Source organism: Callospermophilus lateralis, unplaced genomic scaffold, assembly GCF_048772815.1.
Source record: "Callospermophilus lateralis isolate mCalLat2 unplaced genomic scaffold, mCalLat2.hap1 Scaffold_2121, whole genome shotgun sequence".
NCBI lineage: Eukaryota > Metazoa > Chordata > Mammalia > Rodentia > Sciuridae > Callospermophilus > Callospermophilus lateralis.
The window spans coordinates 193541-221222 of record NW_027513089.1 but is presented as its reverse complement, the minus strand read 5'-3'; the positions used below and the strand labels follow the sequence as shown (position 1 = coordinate 221222).

At 33.1% G+C, this 27682-nt stretch overlaps 1 protein-coding gene across 1 annotated transcript in view; it reads left to right on the top strand.

Moving 5' to 3' along the window:
- The window catches only part of LOC143390359 (roundabout homolog 2-like), a 101016-nt gene that overhangs the window by 33078 nt on the left and 40256 nt on the right, over nt 1-27682 (top strand). The window contains 6 exon segments of the mRNA XM_077108222.1: nt 3155-3197; nt 4642-4767; nt 9965-10248; nt 10651-10776; nt 15435-15591; nt 24555-24815. Coding sequence (XP_076964337.1) covers nt 3155-3197; nt 4642-4767; nt 9965-10248; nt 10651-10776; nt 15435-15591; nt 24555-24815 — 997 coding nt within the window.

The following is a 27682-nucleotide window of genomic DNA, read 5'->3' as shown; positions in this document are numbered from 1 at the left end:
CCCTCACCCCACTTTCTTTCACCTTCAAGTTAAACTTTTCTTATAAATGAGGACTACCTCAAAATAGCTTGTAGTATGCAATGGCATTTTTTTTTATGTTACACATGCCCGTACACACACACACACACACACACACACACACACACTTGCATGTTTATATACACACAAACATTCATCAAAATGCTATATATTATTTCCATTTTAGAAGTTTTAGTTGTTCATTCTAATTTGTAATCTCCTTTGATGGCCTTATAGACTAAGTTACTCTTGTTCTACTTTTCAAAATGAACTTAATCTAAATATTTTGAAGCAAAACATTAAAAAAAGAAGTGTGAAAAGATGTCCCCTTTCTTCCCTCACTTTAAAAACACAGCTAACCAGTGTCAGTAAGAGAAAATATGTGTTTGTGTTCTCTTCCTCCTCCTACTCTACTTTCCTTCTTCCTCTTTTCCTCGTCCACCTCCTTCTTCTGTGACAGAAAAATGCAAAATGAAAGATTCCTGTGTATACTAAATTTTATGGAGCCCATTTTAAGTTATTCAGGCATTCACATAATGTTCTGTGAAGTTTTTCCTATGTTAGCGGGCATGCAGAGATAGAGATGAATGACATTATAGAATATTTGACAAACTATTAGCAGTCTAGAATCCTTTGAGAAACACGTGTTAATGACAACTAGGACACAAATAAAATGGATATGTCCTGAATACTGAATGTGAAATGCTTTGAAATTAATTATTTTGCTTCCAAATTTAGCTCTCAACTGGCAGATATGGACCATCCCATGTGGTCTATATTCTAGCACATCTGCAAATTAACCTTAATAAATGATATATTTTGATAGTATTTTGAGTGTTATGTCATACTACTTTAAACTTCACATTTGATGAAAATATGCCATTGGTTATCTCATAGAGTTAAGTACAACGCAATTTTTTGAGACTCTGCTTCAGCTTCTTTTCTTTGCTTTGCTATACTTTATTCCTATGGCAGTATCAGAAATTTTGGATGATGAAATAAAAGTCATCTAAATTAGGGAGAACTATGTGGCATCTCACATATCTCTTAAACAGCACATTTTTGAGATGCAGCCCATCAGAACCTGCTTATTTGCATATTTGCAATGATGTTCACAGCATTATCTTAACTCCCTTTTGGCAGAGTAAAACAATCACTTGATATTCCATTAAAGTGCCACATAACTGGAAAGTCACATCAGATGGAAAGCTAATTAGCTGTACCACTTTCACATTGTGAAAATGCATTTTTACATGTGTGTGTCCTAATCAGGCCTTTATTGAATACCTCTAGTGCTCAATTTTTTTGCATTAATTGTTTCAGATTAATTCTTTTGTGTTCTAAGCAATTAATAAGAGGCACAATGTGATACAGTTGCACTGCTGATTCATGACTCCCAGCCCTGAAGTCACTCTGTAGTGATCAGTATTTTTTCATCATCTCTGCGGAGCTATCTACTGCCAATTCTGGGCAGATGTTAAGGTTTTGTCAGGATTGATTTACAATGCATTTGAGGTGTTACCTGAAAAAATGATAAGGTTGTATATTTCAGATCCCAGTTTGAAGGCCCTTATTTATTTTACTGTCTTGAAATCCTGATGGACCCTTGGAATTATGTTCATATTTCCTGGTAGTGTCATGAAAAGTAATGTTACTAGATGACCTTTCATATGGGCCTAGGAAACAGTGCTTGGAAACTTACAAAATTTAAAGAGTTATCATATTTAATAGCTCAAACTTGAAAAGCAGAAGAATTTTGGAGAACCATTCAAATAAAAAAGTATTCAAACAATTTGTCTATCTTGAGTGGAAATATGCTTGTTTACTTGAAATATGAATTCTTTCATTAAAATTTTAGTAAATTTCACTTTTAGTCACCAAGCAACAACTTTTAATAGACATAATTATTCTGTTCCAAAGATAAGATGTATTGTTTTCACAACTGTGAAAAATGGTATTTTTCTTTCATTCCCAGGGATTGATTTAACTGACCCTTGCTGTTTGTTTTGTTTTGATTTGATTTTAGAATTCCAAGTTTATTGCAATTTTGTAATCTGTAAGTTTCTTAACAAATACCTTGTCCATAATTTTCTAGTTAAATAATTTAGTGGCAAAACTTGATACAAACTAGTGTGAAGCTATTTTAGACTTTATAATCATTCATATTCAGTTTTCATTGGACAAATATTACATAAATTTGAGTGCAATTTGCTACTTCAAACATTATAGTATGAAAAGTATATTACCTTTCTCGGGTATGAATCATTTTGAAGTCTAAATACATTTGGCTGAAACAGTTTGGGATAAGGTGATGGCCCACAACTGATATTTACATTCTTTGGCTGTTCCTGGAAGTCCACTTGCTCAATGTTAGCTTTGTGGAGTGGAAGACATTGAGTGGAGGGAGTGGCTTCATTGACCTTGGTTCTATTAGATACTAGTGGACATTGTTAATAAGTCACACAGTTTTGTAGAAAATTTTAACTTGTGATCATTACATATAATTGGAGTCTATTTAGTATAAATTGGTTAAAATTTTATTTTCATGAATATGCTATTCTCTATTAGTTACAGTTTACATCTACTGTAATTATACCTATTCAATTCATAATAACTATTAGCATATTTTAAAGGATCTGTGATGATAAGCAATGTGTAATAACAGTTACCTGTTTTTCTTATCTTGTTGGAAAGACATTACCTGTTAAAACCCTACTGTTTCAATTTCTAGTATATATTTTGCTTTATGCCTTCTAATTAAGACAGTTATATGTTATTATTAGCAGTTTTATTTGATAACTCTTCATTAATGCTGTGTCACTCATCCAGGATTACTAGGTCCACCACTTATAATAGTGTTTGATGTTTAAATCCAAATTGTCACTTTTATTTATCCATACTTTTGACTTGAAGAAACTTGAAATATTCTATTAAAGTTGGAGCAAGTGATAACTTTGCCCTGAGCCAAACCACTGCTTTTTACTATCTGCACAATTATGTTAATTATATTTTGTTAAAATTTCCATAGGCTTAGTTCTAAACTGAGGTCCAATATGAGTTGTTATTAATTGTAATTAATATTGACAACTTGTGTGTGTACATCCCTTTCTGTTTTTTTGTGTTTTTTTTTTTACAGTTACATTTCAAAGAGGAGATGGAGGAATAATGAGCAATGGAAGGTATGCTAAGGAGATTCTTTATTAGTATTTTTAATCAGGACTAGAAAAACTCTGTAGTAAGAAGCTATTATTGTGATAAATGATCACTTATAAGTCTGAGAATTCTAGGAGGAGTTAAATGGCTTACTACTAGGTTTAATGATCTATCTGTTGTGCACTTTAGAGGAATCAAGTCCAGATGTTTCATATCTCCCAGATGCCCCTGAAGAAATTAGTGGTAAATATCACAAGGAATGTGTTCATTTGTTAGCAGGATGTTTACTGCATTAATTAGACATTAGCAAATGAAGTTGCTGTTGTTTAAGACTCCTTATTGGCTCACACTAAATTGCTGTGAGTGAACAATTACATATAATCGATCACAAAGTAAATGATTCATGGATGATGAATAGGCTGTAGATTGATAGGACTGGATTCCACAACTTTGGATACTCAATTGAAATTGATAAAAGCTGATAACAAACCCATATATCCTCATCTATTTTCCCTTTGCCAATATGGAGATTGTAATTAGGCTCTGGTAATAACTTCCAATCTCCCATTTAATCAATATTTTAGCAAAAAGAGATTAAGTCTAATGAGAACTAGTGGATGTAGCAAGGAAGCAGTTGAATCTTCTTATTGCAGTTCCCATAGAAACACATGTTTCTCTTAGGTATTATACCAGAAGGGGTCTATCAACAACAACAACAAAAAGGTACAATGATTATAGATGTTCTATTTCTTTGTAAATATGTTAATAACTTGGAAAGGAATCAAAATCCCATTTTAACATTAAAGAACGGAATTCTTTATTAAATATGATGTGAAGGAAATTTTCCTTGTAGACTATACTCACATGCTGGAGCAGATCACAGGTGTCTTTTATTGCCTTCAGAAAAACACTTAATAGCCCCCTGATATTTTTCCATTTAAAGAAATTGGAAATGTGCTATTGATGGAACAGTATAAGTACTGTTCATTAATTTCTTTCAAGTTCTTTGCCTCTAAATCAAACATGAAGGCTCACAATAAGGGTGACAGGCTAGAGAGGACAGATTCATGTTGGGACTGCAGTTACTGGGAGCAAAATAACCCAAAGTCCTGGAAATGGCTAATACCAAGAAGCCATTCTGAAAGATTGTTCCCTTGAGGTGTCAATTTATCATCAAACCTCGTGTGGGGTTACTACTATGGCCAATTCCCACCAGTTTCAGGGCAGAAGTCTGATTTCTTGTGGAGTTTGACAGGATCCCAGGCAAAGAGACTTCTTCCACTGACAGGGTTGATCTATATATAGCCTTAATGAATTGCCAAAGTTCTTTAATTTTGAGAGCCTACACATTTTAATTCTAAATTCAATTAAAATCTTTTTAAATTCCTTAATCCTTTCTAGTGCATGAGACAGGCATCAAAATCTTTCATTGAGCTCCATAGTCTGATTTCCTTTTCATTTCTGTTGTAGCCGCCCAGGCCTTCTAAATGCGGGTGATCCCAGCTATCCATGGCTTGATGATTCATGGCCAGCCACAACCTTGCCAGTGAACAACAGCAATAGTGGACCAAATGAAATTGGAAATTTTGGGCGTGGAGGTAAGTTGTATTTTTCGAAATAATGTTGTTTTTAATTTTGTTTTTGATTCTGTTTTCATTTTCCAGATATTTTTAAGAGATGGAGAGTATTTCTTCCATAGTTAAAAGAATAAAGCACATATATTAATATTGCTGTATGTTTCCAAAATATTTTATTATAAAATTAGTGTGTCTATAATACCTTAAAAAATAAAGTAAAGAAGGTCATTATTAATGTGGAAGTATCCATAATACATTTTGTTTTTAGGAATATCAGTACAAGGTAACTAAAATCAGGGAATATACTGTTAATTAGGGTTTATGCTTTTGGAACAAATACTTCATTTTTCAAAATCTTATTCAACATGTATTTATTGAGTACCTCCTGTGTACCTGGCACTATGGCAGTCAGAAAGAATATAATATTGGTATAAATAGTGATCATCCTTTACCCCATTTTATTTCATGTGAGGAAGACAGTTAACTAGATGGGGTGGCATGTTCAGAGAGAACTTTCTATTCTACAATCATTAATTGCTATTCCAAAGCAAAGATAAAACAGTGCAAAGTGGCTGACACGATAAAACCTCCAAAATTTCACGCTAAACTCCCCTCCATAGGTTTTTCTAAAGAGACAGAGTTGTATCTAATATAAATAATGACTGCTTCCTCCCAAATGCACTTTTTCTTCTGGTCAATTGGATAGGTTAGTTTAGATAAAGATGAGAGGAGTAGAGAATTCCCTGATTGGCTCAGCAATTATACATAAGTTTTCTCCTGGTACAATACTATGCAGACAGTAAATGGACTTGAACTGCCTTATCAGTACCCTGATAAAAAAGGCTGAAATAAAGGCTGCTAGAAATAAAAGACTAGAAATAAGAGAGACATTGGGCTGGGGTTGTGGTTCAATGGTAGAGCTTTTGCCTAGCACATGTGAGGCCCTGGGTTCAAACCTAAAAATAACAAAATAATAAAGTTATTATTGTTGTCCATCTACAATGAAAAAAATTAAAAGACAAAATGACAGACATTCAACCTTTTTAAGAAATTAATAGGAGACTGTGGATGTAGCTTATTGGTAGAGGACTTCTCCAGCATGACCAGGGGCCTAAGTTGATTACCCAGCACTCAAAGGGGGGGTAGGTGAGGGGATAAGAAGGAAGGGAAAGACGGAACTTCCTAACGGTTGAGTTCAACGATGTTAGAAAGCACAAAGGGACAAGAAAGAAAAGATGTTCTAAGTCACATTAAGAGTTTAAACTTTGTCCAGAGGGTAATCAGAAATTATTGGTGAATTTTTAAGAGGAGAATGCTGAGATGTAAACACTTTTAAATCATTCAGGCTTCTTCTGGGTGGAGAATGGAAAAAGTAGAAAACTGGAGTGAGGAATTCGGAGATTCTTGTAAAGCAAAGCAAATTTAGATAGACACACTAGAAGATTTCCACACTTGGAGAATTAATTCGGAAGACCCAGGGCTGTGCTAAACTGTTCCAGTTCTACTAAAAGCTGCAGTGGATTTCACATGTATGACTATATAAGCATATACACTTAAAAAGAAGGGCTGGGCCTGTGGCTCTGTGGTAGAGTGCTCACCTAGTATGGGTGAGACATAGGGTTCCATCCGCAGCACTACATAAAAATCAATAAATAAAAATAAAGGCATTGTGTCCACCTACAACTAAAAAAATTTTTTTAAAAAATTGGAGTAATTATGGATCCTTGCATTTTCTCTTCAAGATGGATTAACAATGTATTTGCATATAAAGTAATACCTCAAATTATAAAGTTACTAAGTATTTCATAAGCCTGATTTCTATGAATATCATTTCAATTAACTCCTTTTCCTTCTTGAAAATAAAATATAAAGATAACCATGCCTACCTCGTAGGTGTGTAATAAGAATTAAATGGATGACAATATATAGTTTTCACACAGAGCTTAACTGCATAATCAACTCCCAAAGGTATCAGATTAAATGAGAAAATACAAAGAAAGCTGTAAGTTTCTTTGACTTCCTGCTTTCTCTCTGTATGCCTTTACTGTCGCCTGGGAAGTTTGTGTGTCTGAGTATTCCCAACCAAGGAAACAGATCATCTTTCCCCTAAAATGCAGACTGATTTTTGCCTAAAGGAATTCTGTTCCCAAAGTTTTTATCAGTCAATAATAACTTCCTATTTTACACTTTGTATTAGAACATCACAAGGTTCTATCTTTGTATCAAGAGATACATGCCTCAGATGGAGAAAACATTTTCTTTTTCTGTTGGCTAGCAAGCTAAATTAACATCTAAAATATCTTAGTCCAATTTAACTGAAGGTAGAATGCAGGGTTTTTCTTCCATTTGTACCTTATTTTTATGGCATGAATATCAAGGCCAAGACAAAGTTTTTCCAGTTTCTACCCACTCTCTTTTCAATTTGATAGTCATTTAAACACTTGTGCCAGAAATACTGTAGGACATTTTTGTATATTTAAATTTATGTCTTTTGCATAATTATGAAATACATAAACATATTTACATGTTTAAAGTCAAGAGACTAGAGTTAAGCAAGATAATTTGAGAAGTGGATATAGAATGCACCTCTGGTAGATTTTTAATGCCTCTGCTATTTTATTTATACTGCTGTGTAGTCTGAAGTTGGGTTCATATGTATGATTTTATAACCACATTCACTTAGAAAAATAAGCATGGATACTGACATTTTCCCTTTACAAATAGAATATCAATATATGAATGTAATGAAAATCATATTTTGAAAAATGAAAAAATTAATTATCTCATAATTTTGCATTTTACCAATGCAAACTATGAGAAATGCATTTAAACATTCCATCAGCAAGTGCTTACTCTCATAACAGTAGGTGAGGAATTATGGTAATGAAAGCATAAATCCAATAGGCTCCTGTTCTCAAGTAACTTATGATGCCATGAGGAAGGCAGTCCTTCATACAAATAATTACATTGGGCAAAAATAAAATAAATCCATGAATACAAATAAAGCCAAGGTACTCAAAAGCTGCACCACTAATCCAAACTGGAGTCAAGGTTTCTCGAATTCATAGGTTTCCAAAACAAATGTTAACAAGTGCCAGTCAGACAGCATTAAGGTTGGCGGGGACAGCAAGAAATATTAAATGAAAAGTCCTTCCTAATGATGGCCGCACTTATTCAGAGCCAGCTTGTTGAATGGAGGGCTAGTCCAGAGTTCCAGAGTATTTCGTGTTATAAGATTCTCCTCCACATACAGATATTCATGTGTGATCCTCCAATGTTTCAGTGTTGGATATAATTTAATTTAGTTTTTGAAAATGTGGGAGTGATCAAATAATATTTGAAGACAATACATGCAGCCCAAAAATCAATATAGAAGCACTTAGGCTGGAAGGCTGACTATAATTTCATCTAGCAGAGACAGAGAGATACTCTATTTCCAGAGCCATAACTTTAGTGTTTAATTGTTAGTAATATTATGTAGAATTATATTCTTGGACAATATTGTTCCATTTTTTAATTGTTTGAGCACAGAACCCTTTCAATAACATGTAACTGAAGGGACTCTGGAGAACCTTAAGTTCAAGATATGAGAAACTGAGGTCCACATAGGAGAAACATTTCTATTCAATTAATATTCAAATATTCAGCAGTGAGAGATAGGTGGAGAGAGCCCAAAAACTTATGCAAAAAAAAAAAGATCTGGTGGGGATTTTTTGCCAATTTTTGATATAGTCTTAAATATTCAAGGTTCTGAGAATTAAAAAAAATGATACTAATACTTGAGAATGAACAATGCTTCTTAAAATCAGATTCTATAATTATTAATCACAAATAAATAATGACAGAAAAACAATTTTGATATTCTGAAATCCAGAAACAATTTCTTGCTTATGCAACCTAGCATAATTTAAAATGTGAATATGTGTAACAGTCTCACTGAGATGCCTTTAAAATCTTTACTTCAATAAACATCCACATATTTGTAAAACAGGTTGGTATTCCAGACTTTCAAAACTTCAGAAAGAGTGAAATTGCACACTGTACACAATATATTATAAATTTCTTGTCACTGTTGTTAATGAAGATTTTTTTTTAGTATTTATAAAATTCCAAAGAAAAGCTAATACTTCTGTAAGCACTTTTATTTCAAGTACTATGGGCATTATCAAATCTAAAAGTTTTAAAGACAGTTGAAATGTCTTATAATGAAGAGATCAAGTGGTTTCATGACCTCAAGTCCTATGAAGTGATATTTTCAGAACATACATTATTCAGGACTGCACTATAATTAGATTTATCTTAACTGTACATGATTAATACTAGAGTTAGTGATTTCTCTTTTAGATTCACGTAGTGTCTTTCTTCTGAAAAGGGAAAAGAGCTCAGGAGCGAGGTGGCAGATCTGAATTATAAAGCATCCTGTAAAGATAATTCAGCATACCAAAATGATAAATGGACCGATTGATATTCAGTGTTGTTCCTGAAGTTTAATTTTACTCTTGCTGTATTACAACGTGAAACTGTAATTCTCCACTTCTAAGTGTTGATAGCATAAATTAAACTCACTGATCACTAATGTTGCTTTTTCTATAGTTAAATCCTGCTATATTATGGAAATGACTTATTCATGAAAATTTTCCTTTGTTATGCAAGAAAAAAAGAACACATTTTTTACCATCAGTTCTCCATTTCTGCAGTTATAAAATCAGATCACATAAATGTCAAGTAAAAACTTCAGAAAAATGGATTTCAAAATCAGGGTCGTATAATTTTGGAAATTTTTACAACTATTTAGCAGCCATATTCCATATCTTTGGGGATGAAGTGGAAAGAGCTGTTTTCAGGCACAATTTGTAGATTCCCTCTGTTCATTGCTGCTGTATCTTGCTACCACTTTCCTTGATTCTAAAACATAGTGAACAACTGAAAGCATGTTTCAGTAGTGAAATATCCCAAATTTTTCATTCCTGGTTAGAGGAAATGGGGGAAGGGATGTGTTAAGCAGTGAGACGTGAAGGACGAGCAGTAGGCCTGCCTGTCACTGAGGTTGATAGCTTGGCGATGGTTGTATATCATCTACCCTTCATTGGTTCATGAAGCCCATCTCAGCTGAAATGCAAACGTGTGGCATGACACATTTATTTTTCATCTTCAATTCTCATAGTTTTGGGCTTCCTGTGTGTCATTAAATTGTTTCATTTCCCTATGTTCATCACGGATTTGCTGCCACCAGTTCCAGGCCAAGGGGATAAAACAGCAAAGATGCTCTCATATGGAGCCATTTATAGCAGCATTGACTTCACTACCAAAACCACTTACAACAGTTCCAGCCAAATAACACAGGCTACCCCATATGCCACGACACAGATCTTGCATTCCAATAGCATCCATGAATTGGCTGTCGATCTGCCTGATCCACAGTGGAAAAGCTCAATTCAGCAAAAAACAGATCTGATGGGATTTGGTTATTCTCTGCCTGAACAGAACAAAGGTAACAATGGTGAGTCACATTCTTCTGTCCTGAGAAGTTAACTTCATGTCATTTGTGCATGAGATAGAAATTAGTATTTGTTGTTCAATTCAGTGATGCATTACCAGGTTCACTACCTAAACTAAAAAAAACATACTGGCATGTATTCAGTACCTTGAACAATTCCTACCACCACCGCCACTGCCTCCACCGCCGCTACCACACACCAACACCAATCGGGTTCATCCTTTCAGCTGTTTTTCAATATAGTGATCAGCAATCCATCTGTACTTCCATTAGGACAGGCTAGAGGAGTCATTCCTCCACTCTCCCATGACATCCGCTTCTGAGTTGCTAACTGCATGTTCTGCATGGGCTTGTGCTGTGAACTAATCACATGATGGCACTATGACCTCTGACTTTAACCCTTAGCCTTACTTTACATCCCTGACTACCGATTGGCTGAGGGATTGTCTAATAGAATGCCACACAACCAGTCACAGGATTTCAGCACCACCAGCTCTCACAACAGCTCAGAAAGGAGTGGCAGTCTCTCAGGTTGGTCTCATCACAGTAAGGAGAAATATTTGTTTGTCACCAGCATATGACCTGTGTTCCCTAACAACTGATGATGAAATATTGAATCGCAAGCCACTGTCAGGCATTTATCTTTCAAATGACAATAACATTTGATCCTGGTGAAATTATGCCTTGGTGGGGGTGGGCAATAAAAATCATTGTCATCACTTACGTACTAACTGCACAATAATGTATTGAAAGAAAAATAGTGCCATTTTACTAATTACTATTCCTTAAAGAGAAGATGAGTTCATTCCATCTTGAACCAAATATATGAGTCCAAAGAACTTTATAATAAAAAGATCATGCATGAAAGTTAACTCCAGGTCATTGATATCAAAAGATAAATTCAACTGAAATGAAAATAATCTCAGAGATGATTTCATATCAGGATGCCAATGATATAACTTCCTATTTTAGGACAACCTCTCAAATATTATGTAATAGTTATCAATGCAATGATTACTATGCTAAATATGAATGTTAATATGTGAAATTATTAATTTTTACTTCAAAAAATACAATATTTGATAACAATAACTATTTTATGCTGTCACTTTTAATATATATTTGAGAAATATCAGCTAAACCAACAAGTGTAAGGAAAAACGCATTTTATTGGATAGAAATATATTCCTATCCTAATGAGTTATCCTCCCTTTGTATGTGAGGATATTGTATTAACGACATTGTAAATTCCACCTATTTACATCACATGCCTTTTTCTGCCTACTTCTGACTGGTTCCTGACTCCACTTACTTAATATGCTTAATTATATGCTAATTGTTTTTATGGAGTTTCTGTTTGGTTTTTTTAAAATTACATATTAATAATAAAGGATTATAGTGTACTATGATACTGTGCAGTCTCCAAGGCATCAAGACTATGAAGAGTTAACTTTTTCTTATCATTAGTGTTACATTTACTAAATTACTTTTCCTCAGGAGATGGAACCTTCTCAGAATGAAAATGTTAATGCTCTCTCTTCCCTCCAAAATGAGTCATTTGCTCTTCTTGCCTATTGGTAGGATTAGGTACATTATAGAATTCAGAAAATTTTAAACATCTGTTATGAATTTAAACTGGCTTAATAATATAAGGGAATGTTTTGAATGACCTTCTATGTCATTTATGCGGGCATTTATTTATAATTAGTCCCACAATTTTTCTGAATAATTAAAAAGTAATTTTGTTGGATATTCCTTTTTATTTCATTAAATATATGTAAAGATCAAGCAATATATGAAAAGAAATCTCCATATTGCAAGCCATGGACTCCATAAGACCTGTAAATCTTTCATTAAATGTTCTGTATTGATTGATTTTCACCAAATTTAAAAGTTATCTTTTGAGTAATTGAAAGCAGAACAGGATTCACAATGGTGCTTGCTGCTGTTTGAATCCATTAATCTCTTGAGTGACATTTACATATATCCAGGAATTATATTAACTACTTCATCTACATTTGAATACAGGATTACTTGAATTGGTGATAGAAAGCATTTTTTAGTAGGTAAGAGTGAGGTGATTATTCCTTTTACAGTTTAGTCTAATTGAGTTTAATGTTACACTTTTGTTTAATTCTTTTTATTTATAGCTATGTTTCCTAGGGGCCAAATCTAAGAATTAACTGCCCCGTGGCTAGCTAATCATATATTATGGGATTTTTTAAATCTGTGCACATTGGTGTAACCAATTTAAAATAATCACAGTGACAAAGAAAATTGGGCATTTCTGAATTATTTGAGTGAACTTCTTACCCTCTTTGAAACACTTTTATAATGCATTCAATATGTAAGTTCTGAGTACTTCTTGTTAAATATCCAACCAGTAAAAACTATACAATAAAACTCAGATGTTTTAAAATAGTATTTTAAATCATAGTTGTATGTGTATATAATATAAAATATTGGTAACAATAGCTAAATCTTTTAATATTTTTTTAAAAATAGACCATATGTTTAATTTTAAAATGAATTGCTTTTATGATTTATTTTTTTTTTACAGAGAAGTCATTTTTTAAGCTTTAACTATCCAACTATTTACATTTTTATTTTAAGAGAAAAGGGTCAAATATGTTTACAAGGCATCAATATCTGCTTCGTTAAAACATAATTTAGGTACTCTGGCCTTCAGATGATACAGGGTTCAAGGTGAAGCAGCAGACTGTGGCTTGCTTCTCTAAAGATTCAGATCTCAAGAGATTTTAACATTTGTCAGTTATATCAAGCTCACCTCCATCTCAAAGTGTTGTTAAGACGTCCTAAGATGCATGTGTTGATGAATAATAGTCCTACCCAGACTGATCAAATGAAAGAACAGATATTTATCCAGAACAGGGGAAAAATAAGTGTTGGTTGTAAAGTCCACAGTAATTCTCTCTGTGCTTCAGCTATTTCCAGAACACATTTAAAAGCCTGTTGTTGTTTGGAAGCATAATAATGAGTAGCTTTCTTGAACCTGAGCAAGGGCTTCAACAATGAGGTTCAGAGCTCTAGAAATATTTTCAAGTTAAGCTGCTCAGTAGTAAATCTGATTGTTCTCTTGCTATGTGAAAGTGAATCACATAACATTCAGAGCCTTAGTGTCATCATCTAGAATACGGAGGTGTAGGAACTTCTTTCTTAGGCACTTTGTTCAGGTGAGATTCAAATGACATTTCTAAAATGCTGTAGAATGTGATTAGGATTGTGCATACATAAAGTTGAAAGGGAGTGATCAGGAAGAACAAATAGCTCAAGCATTCTTCTCTCAATCATTGAAATATAGTTCTGATACTGTAAAAAGGAAATAGACCTTAGTGATTGGTGGGTTAAGGAAATGAGGAATTGAGGTTCATTTACCTTAAAAACAAAAATTACATACTTATAACCGAGCAAGCATATTATTATTTTTATTCTGAATATGAGGCCTTTTCTGAAAAGTAAGACTTCAGAAAACAAGTGAAACTGGTTTTGCTATGAGGAAGAGAAGACAGGAGAAAGCAATTATGATTGGCATTTATTGAGTTTTTCTGTGCATCTGAGCACTTCCTATACAATATATCTTATAATCCTCATGACAACTCAAGGAAGTAGTAACTTTTGCATGCCTATAATCCCAACAACTCAGGAGGATCACAAATTTTGAGTCCAGCCTCAGCAACTTACCAAGGCCTTACACAACTTAGCAAGATCTTGTCACAAAATAAAAACTAAAAGGGCTGGGGATGTGGCTCAATGGTAAAACATTCCTGGGTCCAATCCCAAGTACCAAAGAAAAAAAAGTGGAATAAGTTCATATTTCTTTTACATGTATGTAAGTTAAGGCAATACCTTTTGAGTGAGGAGTTAAATTTCAAACTCAGAAACCAAACTCTTACTCACTAAACATAGGACACTTTCTTACCCTCCTCTTAATATCTTTTGTCCTGTCAAAGAATAGAAGTGAGAGGAAAGCTGAAAGCACTTTTTTTGTAGGGATCTTCTTTTAAATATTTATTTATGTATCCTATGTGGAAAATGTACACAACTCAATAATTGGCTGTAGTGTCTAGTTTAAGAGTTTTATCACTTTCTGGCACTCAAATACATTATTACCAAATTGCATAATCTGACTCAGCAGTTGTAGAAGAAAAAGGATGGATTGACTTCTTAGTGAGATCTAAATGGCTAGATAGCCCTGCTACAAATATCCTATGCTTAAAATTTAGCTATAAGTTGAGGTGGAATTATTGGAAGTTACTGAGTCACCCCTGAAAGGTCATTTTCATTTTGCTCATGAAGTATTCAGTCTGCATCCAACTGAGGTCCATTTTTATGAAAAAGCTTTATTTACTTGATTTTAAAAAGTACAGCACTATGCAGATGATGAATTTTATTTTTATAGTTCATTAAGCATCGTGTAATCTCAGATATGGCTCATACACCCTTCATTTATTTTCTGCTAATATTTGTGCATGAATTCATTCATGTAACAAATAGTACTGAAACTGATTACTATATTATCCTTAATTTTCCATCTTTTTGGAATTTACAAAATGTGATAGTTAAAACATCTGGGAAATATTCTCACTATATGCAAAAGTAATTGTGCCATTTATTAGTCAAAAAGTGTATGAAATGTATCATTGTGAGAGGTTTACAGGTATTCTCCAGATTTTACTTGATTTATTTTTATCAGTGACTTTTGAGAGTAAAATGTTACTCTCCTGGATTAATTAAATTGAGCAAATTCTAATGGAAAAGTTAAGCCTGTATCCTTAGACACTGTATTTTCCACTGAGAGAGATTATGCAAAAGAGCATTTTAAACGCACTAAAATCTGACATTTAAAAGAATTTGTTATGGACCATTATTTCCTCTAACAGTGAAAACGTGGAGGCAGCAGACATGAATAAATCAATAAATGTTCTTTTGATACAGCAGCCATGTTTTTGGTTTATTCAGCTCTGCAGTTAATGCAATGGGAAAGAAACAATATCATTTTGAGTGATTTATAAAAATGTGTTTCTGATTATATAATTTCATTGTTTATAGCTATTACCATCTCTAACATAGCGATTCTGGTATTTTGAAAACAAATACATCTTTCCACCTGATATTGCCTGTTCGTTCTGATATTCACCATCTCTAAATAAATGCATTATTATTTCCAGGTGGGAAAGGTGGAAAAAAGAGGAAAAATAAAAACTCCTCTAAACCACAGAAAAACAATGGATCAACCTGGGCCAATGTCCCTCTACCTCCTCCCCCAGTTCAACCCCTTCCTGGCATAGAGCTGGAACACTATGGAGTGGAACAGCAAGAGAATGGGTAAATGGTATTTTATATACCAACAAAATGGCCCAGCTTGCATTCCACTCTCTATTGTTCTCTTTTGCCCTGAGTTCTTGTTCTTTCTTAGCTCCCCTCCCACCCTGTTCATTACATTTTCCCTCTTTCCTGTTTGCACTGTCCGTGTATTTTTAGCTGATAAACACAAAACAGCACATATTGAGGACTGTGAATCCTTGGCCTTCAAGTGCCTCAGATTGTCTGCAATCATGATAATGCAGCCTACATTTATAATATTGCTTGTTAGTTTGAAAGCAAGTACCCAAGGCTCTTTGAACTAAAGAGCCACTCCTGAGAAGGGCTGAAAGGAAATTAAAATAATCTTCCTCATCATCCCTTGCAGTTCTCTAATGACTTGATGTCTGGCCATAACAGGACACCACGGTAGAGCGCCATCACAATGGGATAATTGTAGGGACCTGGGAAGTGGGTAGAACTTTAATCATCAGCTCTGATGGGAATTTGGGGGCAGGGACAATAAAAGAGGTTCAAGCCAATGCACACTCTGTAACAAAACCTTTTTAAGTTAGAAAATTTCCTTTGAGGACCTTTAAATGTGATCAGTTTTCTGATTCTTTCTTTTGAAACATCTAACAAGAGTTAGTGTCCTCTGTAAGCTTAAGTGTTAATTGATTTTGAACACAGACACAGATAATTTTTTATTTGAAAGAAAAAAAACAGGTCAAAAGAATATATTCTCTTTTTCTGTATGAATAAATCCTATGTCTTCCTTATAATTCCTAGGTCACTGTTTATTTTGACTAGACCTTTATGTAACCTAAAATAGAGAATACAGACAGTTTTTCTTTGCATAAATTTTCTTTACTTAGAAATATATATATATATATATATATATATATATATATATATATATATATATATATCAGTTTATTTGAATGATAGATTTAAATCTTGTCTTGGTTCAAAAAAATATTATATGTATGTACTTATCATTTATTCTATCTACATTCTAAATCTTCTGAGGTTCCCAGAGTACTTTTCATAACTGTTTTCTATGTCATAGCTTTTGTTTTCTTTCAAAAATATTATTTTCCTATATAATATATATATATATATATATATATATATATATATATATATATATACACACACATCTGTATAGATATAACATGAATTATATATATAAATATATATACACACACACATAGTATGTATACATGTACACACATCACACACATACACACACACACACACACACTCATCACATATTTTTTGTATGTTTTTTTCTCCCTCCAAAGGACTTTATTTATTTCCCTGGGATTATAGTGCCCATATATGTTCATATTATTATCATTTATATATTTTAGAAATATATTGACCTATGAAATAGGCAGCTAAGGGTACATGATTTCTTTCCGTAACTTAAAAAAAATTAAATTTTTTATATGAAATTAATTTACCTCAAGGTATAAATGTGTTAGTCTCACATGAATTGTGAGCAAAGAAATAGCAGACCTATAAGGGCTGAAGGCGTAGCTCAGTGTTGGAGCTCTTGCTTAGCCTGTGTGAGGCCCTGGGTTCAATCCCCAGCACTGCAAAAGAAAAGGAAGAGCAAAGATAAATATTCCATAAGAAAAGATTATCACACAGAATTTTACAGTCTGCATTTTTAACAGAATCATCACAAAATGAGGGAATGAAATTTAAAAGATGAATATGAAGAGAAAGCAATGCTATTAAAACTTTATAAGCATAAAATTGAAAACACAAATCACACAAAAATTATGGGTAATTTGGAATTCTTTCTATTTTCTTTTTTTGTTGAGTCTACTTGAAATATATGTACAATATAATAAGGCCAGTTACTCATTAAAATAAAACTAATTCCATCAAAGTGAGTACTAAACTTATCACTTGATTTGTTTTATCTAGCAGTAGAATTGGAAATACTAATTTGATAATGAAATAACATATGCTATTGCAGACTTTTATCTTTTGACAAAATCATTTTCAGAATATCAAGATATAAAGCAAAAACTTATTTCTTAAGGGGATTTTAATTTGTTTAAATATTCATCCAAAATATATGATATTAAAAAATCCCTTTTTAAAGATTTCTATAATATCAACTTGATTTTTTAAATAGGTAAATTATATTTGTTGACCATATACATGTATATGTATATATCTACATGCATGTGTATATGTATTCATATGTATATTTGAAGTCTATTTAGGATGTATTTTAGTCCTTATTTACCTTTGAATTTTTATCACTTTACCTAGTATTTGCTGAAAAAAAGTCATTCTTGCTCAAAGTAATGGTTAGGTCTTAAACAGTTAATAATACTAACCACAGAATTAGATTTACTTCTATTTTAGGTTTTTTTTTTTCAAAGAATATTGTAGGTTTTATTTCAATTGTTTGTGATGAAAACATATTTAAAGTCAATGCAAAAAGAACAAATTAAACTTACTAAGCTGAGGCTGATATTGTTCCTTTGCATATAATCTTCACATTTTCGTGTTTTCTAATGTGCAAACCTCACACTACCAAAAAGGAAATATTATTAGACTCAGGTTGTAGTCTGCTATTCATGAAATTAACGTTGACTATTTCACAGATGAGAACTTCTATAGAATCTTTTTATATTTTAGTGTGAAAACTTCATAATTTAGGCTTGAGGTTTTCTTCATATTCAAAGTACAGAAACTTTAGAATTAATTTTTTGCTTTTGATAATTTTTACTTCTATCCATCAAGGATTCTGCAGTTATACTACTTACAGAGATATACAGATTATGACACTTTTATTTCTAACATCCTAATAGATAATTTAATCCACAAATATTTCTATCAAGTATAATAAGTGCTAAGCATTGTACTTGGAAGAGACATAGGAGACACAAGATAAATGTACAATTACTAGGGAAAACTGACCTGTGACCCAGAGGGGAAGATAGAAAGCACATTCTAGATAGTAACCCCCTTCACAACACTTATCCATCTCCATCTCTCTGTCTCTCTGTCTCTGTCTTTTTCTCTCTGACACACACGATTTTGTACAATGAGCTCTTGGGGAATTTTGTATACAAAATAATAATTTGTCTACCCCAAGGAATAATCATAGATGCCAGGTAAGCAGGTAAGTCTTCAAAAAGCTGATAGCTGGAGAATATTGCCGTGAATCTTGAATCATTTCTTCATAAAGAACATTGCCAAGTTGGGTGGTTGTTAGATGCCAGATATAGAGCAAAAAGTAAGGACAAAGGAGAACAAGAAATAAGTCTCTGATCTAATGGATCTTATGTACTAGAAATAGGTCATTAATCAATAGCTGCATTGAAACAATACTAAGGTCACTATTTGAACAAATGGAAAGAAATTTCTGTGGAGAAAGAAAAAATTAAAATTAATACTATGTGTGATGAGAAAATGAGAGTAGAAATAGCTCCATTGGTCTTCCTTTGGAAACCCTGCCCTATTCTAGTTAGAGGTATCTGCTTTTCTCTTAGTTGCCCCTATTCAGTACCACCCGCTTCCATGCCCTACCCTCAGCACTTTATTTTAATTACTTGTCTGCATCCTTCAGCAATTGGTGGCTTCTGTATGCGGTTTTATGAGCTTTAACCTACATTTTGTATGACAACATCTGACATGGAGTCTTAGTTTTCATCTTGAATCCTTAATGCCATAGGAAAATTCTGATTTTTGAATACAGATGATGGATTGGAGAACATGATGCTGAAGGACATGAGATTGCAGGTGGATCACATACAAGATATCATAGCATATGATCTAGAAATCATGATATAAAAATGCTAAGGCAGTAAAATAAGAGGATGAAAGTGGGTAGGTGCGAAAGGAGTAGATTTAGGCACAATTCCTAGCTGATAAAAACTGTGATCTGGAAAGTATAGTCTCTAGTTTTTGTTACAATTTTTAGTATAATTTCCAAGTGTTTAGAAATCAGCAATTTTCTTTCTAACCATTTCTTGGACCAGTCTTTCCTTACAATACTAAATACCAAAAGTTATCAAAGCATTTTCCAAAAAACAAAATATTTAATTGTTAATTCAATAATATGGTAACAATGCTAAATGTTCTCTCTCATCAATATGCATCTTCAGTTAGACAAAATAGTGTTAAAATGTATTAGTTCTTCACTATAAATATATACATTTTATTATAGTCATGATGCTAGGAAGCATTGAATAGTAATTAAGTATAAAACTGGTGCTTTGCTTTGTTATTGCAATTAGAGATTGGCAAGCTTTTGCTAGTGTTGAACTTCATTGTATTTTTTATTAGTAATTTGATATTTGTATTTGGCCTTTAACAAGTTAGTTCACATGCAGCATTGATTTGCCATCATCTTTATCATTATTCATCAGTCAAGACATAACATGACGCCTCATATTTCACTGACAGAATGTCAAAAGAACAAGCACTTCCCTAGGAAAGGTTGGCCAGAAGAACTATGGTTTGGCATTAGGAGAATTTTTATTCATTTTAATGTTACACAAGAAAAAGATGAAATTCTATCTCTCAAATAAGATGTGTATTATAAAATGTGAAGGAAACTATCAAAACAGATTTACATTTTTATAGACTTCATAGGCACATCTGTAGTCTTTTCATCCTTCCTTAGTAGCTGCATGAACTAAGCCTAAAATATATGTTCCTCTGGAATGGATCAAGACTTGACTATTTCAGAGATGATGAACAATTCTTCGCCATTTTGATTTGCACTATATCCCAGATTCCTTTCCTCTATTCTTTCATATTTTTCTTCTTTGAATATGCTTTCCTTCTTTGTTTATTTATCTAATGTTGGTACAAATCACTTTGAATCCATGGACTGTTCCCAGCTTTGCTTATATACTGCATGTAGACTTATATACAGAGTTGGTATATTAAAGTTCTAGAGTAACTTTGAAAAAGGACATAGAAGAATTGGTGATAAAATGTATAGTATGTTTGTGAGATAGGTGATGAAATATGTTTTAGTCATTTAATACACAATGCAATGCATTTACATAGTATTAAAAATAATGTTTTAATGGTTAGACACTTCTTTGCCTGATATTATTTGAATAATAAAAATGAATCTAATACAACTTACTACCATGTTTTTTTTGTTACCTTAACACATGTGATGCATATACCATACACTTTTCCTTTCTCTTATGTTCATTTTGTGTTTTCATTCCATAGGTATATCTCTAGTAGATTATTGAAAGTAAGAACAGTTTACTATTTATGGACTACACAAATTTTACATTTCATTTCAAATGAAATGGCTAATTTCATTTGAAAGATTAAGTATATAGTTTTTTATTTAAAAGTATAATATATATGGGAATAAACCAATGTAAGAAAGTGCAATTATGACTTTCTGACACAAAAATAAATGTGCTCTTTTCTACTGAATTTTACAAAGTAAATGTAAATTTAATTGATGAACTACAATGGTAAACACATTCTATACTGAAAAAGGACAATTATTTTATGATTAGCTTTCTTGTATATTTTTTTGTTTGAGTTAATAATATGATATTTAAAGTTAAGTAAGAAAATAAACCTAAGCATTTTTATTAATTAATCAAATTGTGTGTTTTCATTTAAAATCAGTAAATATGCTTATAACCTACTATTTTTAAGGTATACTGTTAGGGGCAACAGAACAAGAACAGTTCCATGTTATAACTCTAAGGTAGCTTAAATCCACTTGAGAAAAAGATACCATAAACATGTGAAAAGTAAATACAAAAATAATTTAAAGTGTTAAAAGAGTCCAACATTGGAAAGAACATTAGATGGTGCATAATCAATTTTCAAATAAATGTAGAAAAATATTGTCAGCACCAGTTAAGAAGAGTAGTTTAGCAATGCTAGTTGGCCTCATCAAGGAAATCTTTATAAAGATATGAGATTTCACCTATAGCTTGAGGATTTATCAGATTAAGATAGGTAAATTTGGAGGCATCCAGTTTATTTGAATAACTTGGATTCTATAAACAAACCTACCAGAAAAGTACGTAGACAAGAGGAGACAAACCAATTTAGTTTGAGCAGAAGATTCATGTTGAGAAACTATAAAACCTATCCTAAAGGTAGACTAAAGATTAAATATATTTAATAAACAGAATAGATAAGAGAAATAAAATTGGTAGACCATTCTCATATTTTCATAGAAAAAAAATGTAAGTGGTGCTCTGCTTCACCTGTGCCCATTTTTTTTCTTTCTTTGGAAGATATTGCCATTTAGGAAACTATCTGAATTGTTCCAAAACCATTTCCCTTCCACATATGTCACTTAAAATTTTCTCTTTTTAGTGATCACTGTAGCCTTGATCAACCCCAAAACAATATTAGGCCTTCCAAATCAATTCTACAGTACCCTGTATTTTTAATAATTTACTTAATATCAATCTACTGAATTGTATGCTATATGAAATAAAGTCAGGACCCTAACACATAACTGTTGGGAAAAAAGAATGATAAATTTGGGGTTACTTTAAAAAGAGATTTTAGTTTTATAGACCAGTTTTTGGTTCACAAGAAAATGAAGAAAAGCATAGTGATTTATCCCAACTTTCACATATGCATAATCTCCTATCATCTCTCACCAAGCTGGTGCAATTATTCTAGTTCATGAACTTGCATTGGCACATCATTATCTCCCAGAATGCATCATTTCCCACAGGGTTTACTTATCATGTGGTACATTTTGTGGTTTGGACAGATTCAGGTTGACATGTATCTACCATTATTGTATCATACAAAGTATCTTCACTGTTCCAAAATCCACTTTGCTTTTTGCCCATTTCTCACTCCCCAGAGTCTGGCACTACTGATGTTTTTACTCTTTTCATGGTTTTGCCATTTCTAGAATGTTCTGGAATTGGAAATATACAATCTATACCCTTTGTATATTGACTTCTTTCACTTACCAAGGTGCATTTATGTTTTCTCCATGTCTTTTTATGACTTGAAGCCCAATTCTTTTAAACATTGAATAATATTCCATTGTCTGGATGTATCTGTTTATTTATTCAACTTCTGGGGATATCTTAGCTACTTCCAAATTTTGGCAATTATAAATAAAACTGCTATACATGTCCACATGCAGGTTTTTATGATATATTCAGTTTTTAACAAAATGATTAAAATGTTACTCAAGTGAAGATATTCAACTTACAGTGGATCTATATGAATTACAGTTTTTTTTTAATAAGGGAGATCAAGACTAGTTATGCATAGCTGTGATATGGATAGTTAATTCTAATTTTAGGTACTAAGCACTAGCAATGGAGAAGAGTATTAAATAGTTCTTGGACTTAAGGATCTCACAGAATAATAGGACAAAAGAGACAGAGACAAATAATCCCAATATAACATGGGTAGTTCCACAATGTAGGTATTATAAAATTCTAATCAGTTGTATATGGAAATGGTAGAGAAGGTTCCACAAAACTAACCACCTTTGAGGTGACCAGGAACCCACAGGCAGATAGATGATTTGAGAACAGTCATACGCAGACCCAGAGTTTAGGAAAAATTAGAAAATAGGCTGTTGTTGGGGAAATATTGAGAAACAGGGCTAAAATAACAGATTAATCCATTGGGGAAGGATCTTTTAAGCCAGCTAATGAGTTTTGACTTTTCTCATATTAGTTATGATCGTAAGTGTAGGTGTGATGTGAATTAACATCCTGTTGCCTGCATTAAAGATAGGGTGGAAAAGAAGAAAAGAGAATCAGAAAGCTACTGAACTATTTTATAGAAGGTGACTGATCAATAATTATGGAAGAGGAGATGTAGGAGGCAGATTCAGGAGATATTTAAGATGTTGAATTAAGAAAACAATTAAATCCTTTATTATTCTTATCTTATACTTAAAAATCTATAAAAAAAGTATATTAGGACTTATTTGATTTCTGAAAACATTAGGGTTACAGAAAAAGTATAAGTAGAAATTCTGCTTATTTTGTACCACAACAAAAACATATTCCTGGTCATATTACGGTCATATTCCTGGACCATAATCCCGTTTCTAGATGTAATTTGAACATGAAATATAAGTATTTAAAATAATTGTATTTTGTGCACTTAAAATATGTCAATGAGGTTCATTTCATATTAAATATTTTACTACAATAAAACAATTTTTAAAAAATATATATTTTGTAGGGCAAGGTTTTGAACTTCTGTTTTCTGGTTTGAATTTAACACTCAATGTAAGAAGAAGCATTTGATTTTACTGATAAAAATAAGGGAAATAAACTAATATTGAGTATAATTTGTGTCATGAAGTCTTATGACTGGAATATCAAATAGAAAGGTTGTCTTAAGTCTAGAATAAAAGCAAATCAAGGGGCTGGGGATGTGGCTCAAGTGGTAGCGCCCCCGTCTGGCATGCGTGCGGCCCGGGTTCGATCCTCAGCACCACATACAAACAAAGATGTTGTGTCTGCCAAAAACTAAGAAATAAAATATTAAAATTCTCTCTCTCTCTCTCTCTCTCTCTCTCTCTCTCTCTCTCTCTCCTCACTCTCTCTTTAAAAAAAAGCAAATCAAGTTCTCTGATACTTCTTATATGGTCAGTCAGCTCTATTGATGTATTCTGCTGGTGCATAAGAGAAGGAAGCAGTTAAGTCTACAAGCACTAAATTCATTAATTGTCTTTAATTAGCAATTTGGTGTTTCCACATGAGTAACTTTGTTGGGAAGTTATTGCTTTTTGTAACTGTGGGGTAACAATTAGCGAAAAAGATCTTTAAAGAATAAATTGAGATACTGAGATAACAGTTGTAATTACAATTTCAAATTAGGTGATTTACTATAGTAGCATTGACAATGTGATCAGGATGAAGTAAACTGAGAGAACATTTTAGACACCATGTGGTTGCTGTTTATTGTCAGTGTAGCCATTTTTGTTTGTCTATTAATGTGCATTTTTCCTCATCTAATTTCAGCTATGACAGTGATAGTTGGTGCCCACCATTACCAGTACAAACATACTTACACCAGGGTATGGAAAATGAACTGGAAGAAGATGATGATCGGGTCCCAACTCCACCTGTTTGAGGCGTGGCTTCCTCTCCTGCTATCTCTTTTGGACAACAGTCTACTGCCACTCTTACTCCATCTCCACGGGTAGAGATGCAACCCATGCTGCAGGCTCACCTGGATGAACTGACAAGGGCATATCAGTTTGATATAGCAAAACAAACATGGTAAATATATTCATTGAGTCAAGGGATCCATGTTTTCTGCACATGGAAATGCCCTTTTATATAAATTCACAAGACATATTCATAAAACTATACACATGGGGACAAAATTTTGATTTTGTATACTCGTTAATCATTTAGAAAATGATTTAACTACTACAGAAATGTTAATTTGACCAAAGTCGCATAGCTAGTTGGAGACTAAGCTAGAGCAAGAATTCAGGTCTGCTGAAATTCAGTCTAAAGTGCTATTTGGCTACAGTGGAATCTTCTAATTTACAACTGATTTAGCTTCAATTAGCTTATCCTTGAACTCACTTTTAATGCCATGATGAAGGACTCCTTTTGGATTCTTCAAAATGCCTGTGATTAATTCTGCATGTGATTGTGAATATGTAAATCCAAGCTTCTGCAAATCACTTATGGTCAGTGTCAGTTATTAAAAGACCCTCTTTGGGCAGAATTAAACAAATCAGAAAAATAACAAATGTACTAACAGAAAATGCATTTTTTAAAATCATAAAGAATAGATTAAAAACCCAAATTTCATTTTTTTTCTTTTGGTACCAAGGATTGAACCCAGGGTCACTTAACCACTAAACCACATGCTCAGCTGCCCCCCTCACCCACACCTCAGACAGGTTGTCTCTAAGTTTCTTAGGGCCTCACTAAATTGGTGTCTTTGAATTTGTGATCCTCCTGCCTCAGCTTTCTGAACCACTGGGATTACAAGCCTGTGCCACCACACCAGGATCTATAGTTTTTTCTTCTAATTATTTAAAAACTTTCATAAATTATAGATGCAATTCATATAGGTATCTTGTACAAATATGGTAGATCATAATTTTATAGGGTTGGTTGTTTTTTCCAATGTTTTTCTCTCAGATAGTGATATATAGGCCTGCACCCTTGAAAACAAAATCTCTGTGACATTCTTTGAATTATGTTCTCTTGATTTATACCCTGTGCTTGAAATTATGGTAGCTTTTTTAAAAGATAATATTATCTTTCTTTTTATGGGAGGGTAATTCTAGCTACTAGAGTAAGTTGATTATGAGATGACTCTTATTCTCAGTGTTAATTGACTATTTTTAAAATATAACAGCTATATTAAAATATAACATAGTTAACTATACATACAAAGAGATTCTCAAACAGGTATGTCACTTAAAGCTGTATAAACATGCTCTTTCCTTAGGATAAGAGGGTCTTGAACATTTTCTCATTTTTTCTAAAGATTAAAGACAACCTCCTGTTACACATAATTATTTTATGATACATCACTGGTTAAAATGAAGCCAATTACTTAAAGAGTGATAGGATTCTCTCAAGGTTAACTGGTGAAATCACAACTTTAAGTCATTTGAAGCAGAGACTTTGGCTCAGGGGTTCTCAAATTTGTGTGTGTTTTGAAATCATATGGAGAACTTTAAAATATATTGGTCCTAAGTCCCACCTCTAGGCAGATTCTGATTCCATACTCTGAGCTTTGACTGAGGACAGCCCAAGTTGGGGCAGTTACCATGGAGGTGAACCTGCTTCCTATCTGCATAACTATGGGCAACTTGCTTACCACTTGCATGCTATAGTTAATGTGTTTAAAATGATGTCAGAAATAATACCTCATGTATAAAATGAAAGGGCAGTCCTCACACCACTCTCATTTCTGATAAAAAATACAAATATCAGGGTCCTGAGACCACACTGAAATTCAAGAATTCACTAGAAGAATTTATTGAAATCTATTATTCTCAAAGACATAGTTAACTTCTGTAAAAACATATAAAGTCAGCAAAGAGAAGAGTTATGAGGCAGAGTCTAGAAAAATCCCCAAAGCAGAGCTTCTTGTTGTTTCTTCCAATTGGAGTCAAGGACAGCACTACTTTCCCTTAAGTGTGACGATACACAGGGGATATTGCCAGACTTGGAAATGAGTTTCAAAAGACAACAGTAAAAGAACATAACACTTACTCTTTAGTCTTGCTTAAATAGAAGGGGTATTTAAGATACTTTTGAATGACAGCAATGAAAAGACTCTGTTAAAACTTGTAGTACATTTGCTTTTAAATTACATTAAGAAACAACATTGCTGACGGCTGCAGTGGCGCACACCTATAATCCTAGTAGCTCTGGAGGCTGAGGTAGGAGGATTTTGAGTTCAGAGCCAGCCTCAGCAATGGTGAGGCATTAATCAACTCAGTGAGACCCTGTCTGTAAATAAAATACAAAATAGGGCTGGGGATGTGGCTCAGTGATTGTGCATCCCTGGGTTCAATCTTGGTACTTCCCCCAAAAAAGAAACGAAGGAAGAAAGGAAGGAAGGAAGGAAGGAAGGAAGGAAGGAAGGAAGGAAGGGACGGAGGAAAGAAGGAAGGAAGAAAGGAAAGAAGGAAGAAAATAACATTGCAGTGCTTTTGCTTAGCATTTTGTAGGTGTCCAGTTGCACATTATTTAGCCACCTTATTTGATAAATTTAAGTTTTACTTGAATATGTTTCAAAACTGTGATGGTAATTATAAGATTCTATTTATCTAATGAAGGTTGAGATTAAAATTATTTACTCATTGCAAAGGGTTTATCTAACACATCTTTTGTTCTAAACACAGAATACTAGGGTGAATTGTTTCTGCCTTGGAGAAGTTCAAGATTTTGGTGGCTGAGATAGATGCACAACTAGGTAGATAGAGCAGAAGATACTTGCCCTAACTGGGGCAAATGAAAATACTACTCAGCCTGCTCTGAGAGGGTCATGCAAAAAGAAATCCTCCTAAGTCCAGAAATGTGTTGAAGATGGAAGAGAAGGAACATTAGGCATTCCAGTGACATCTTAAGTGCTAGCAGGCCGCATGGGTGGATTACACAAAAATTGG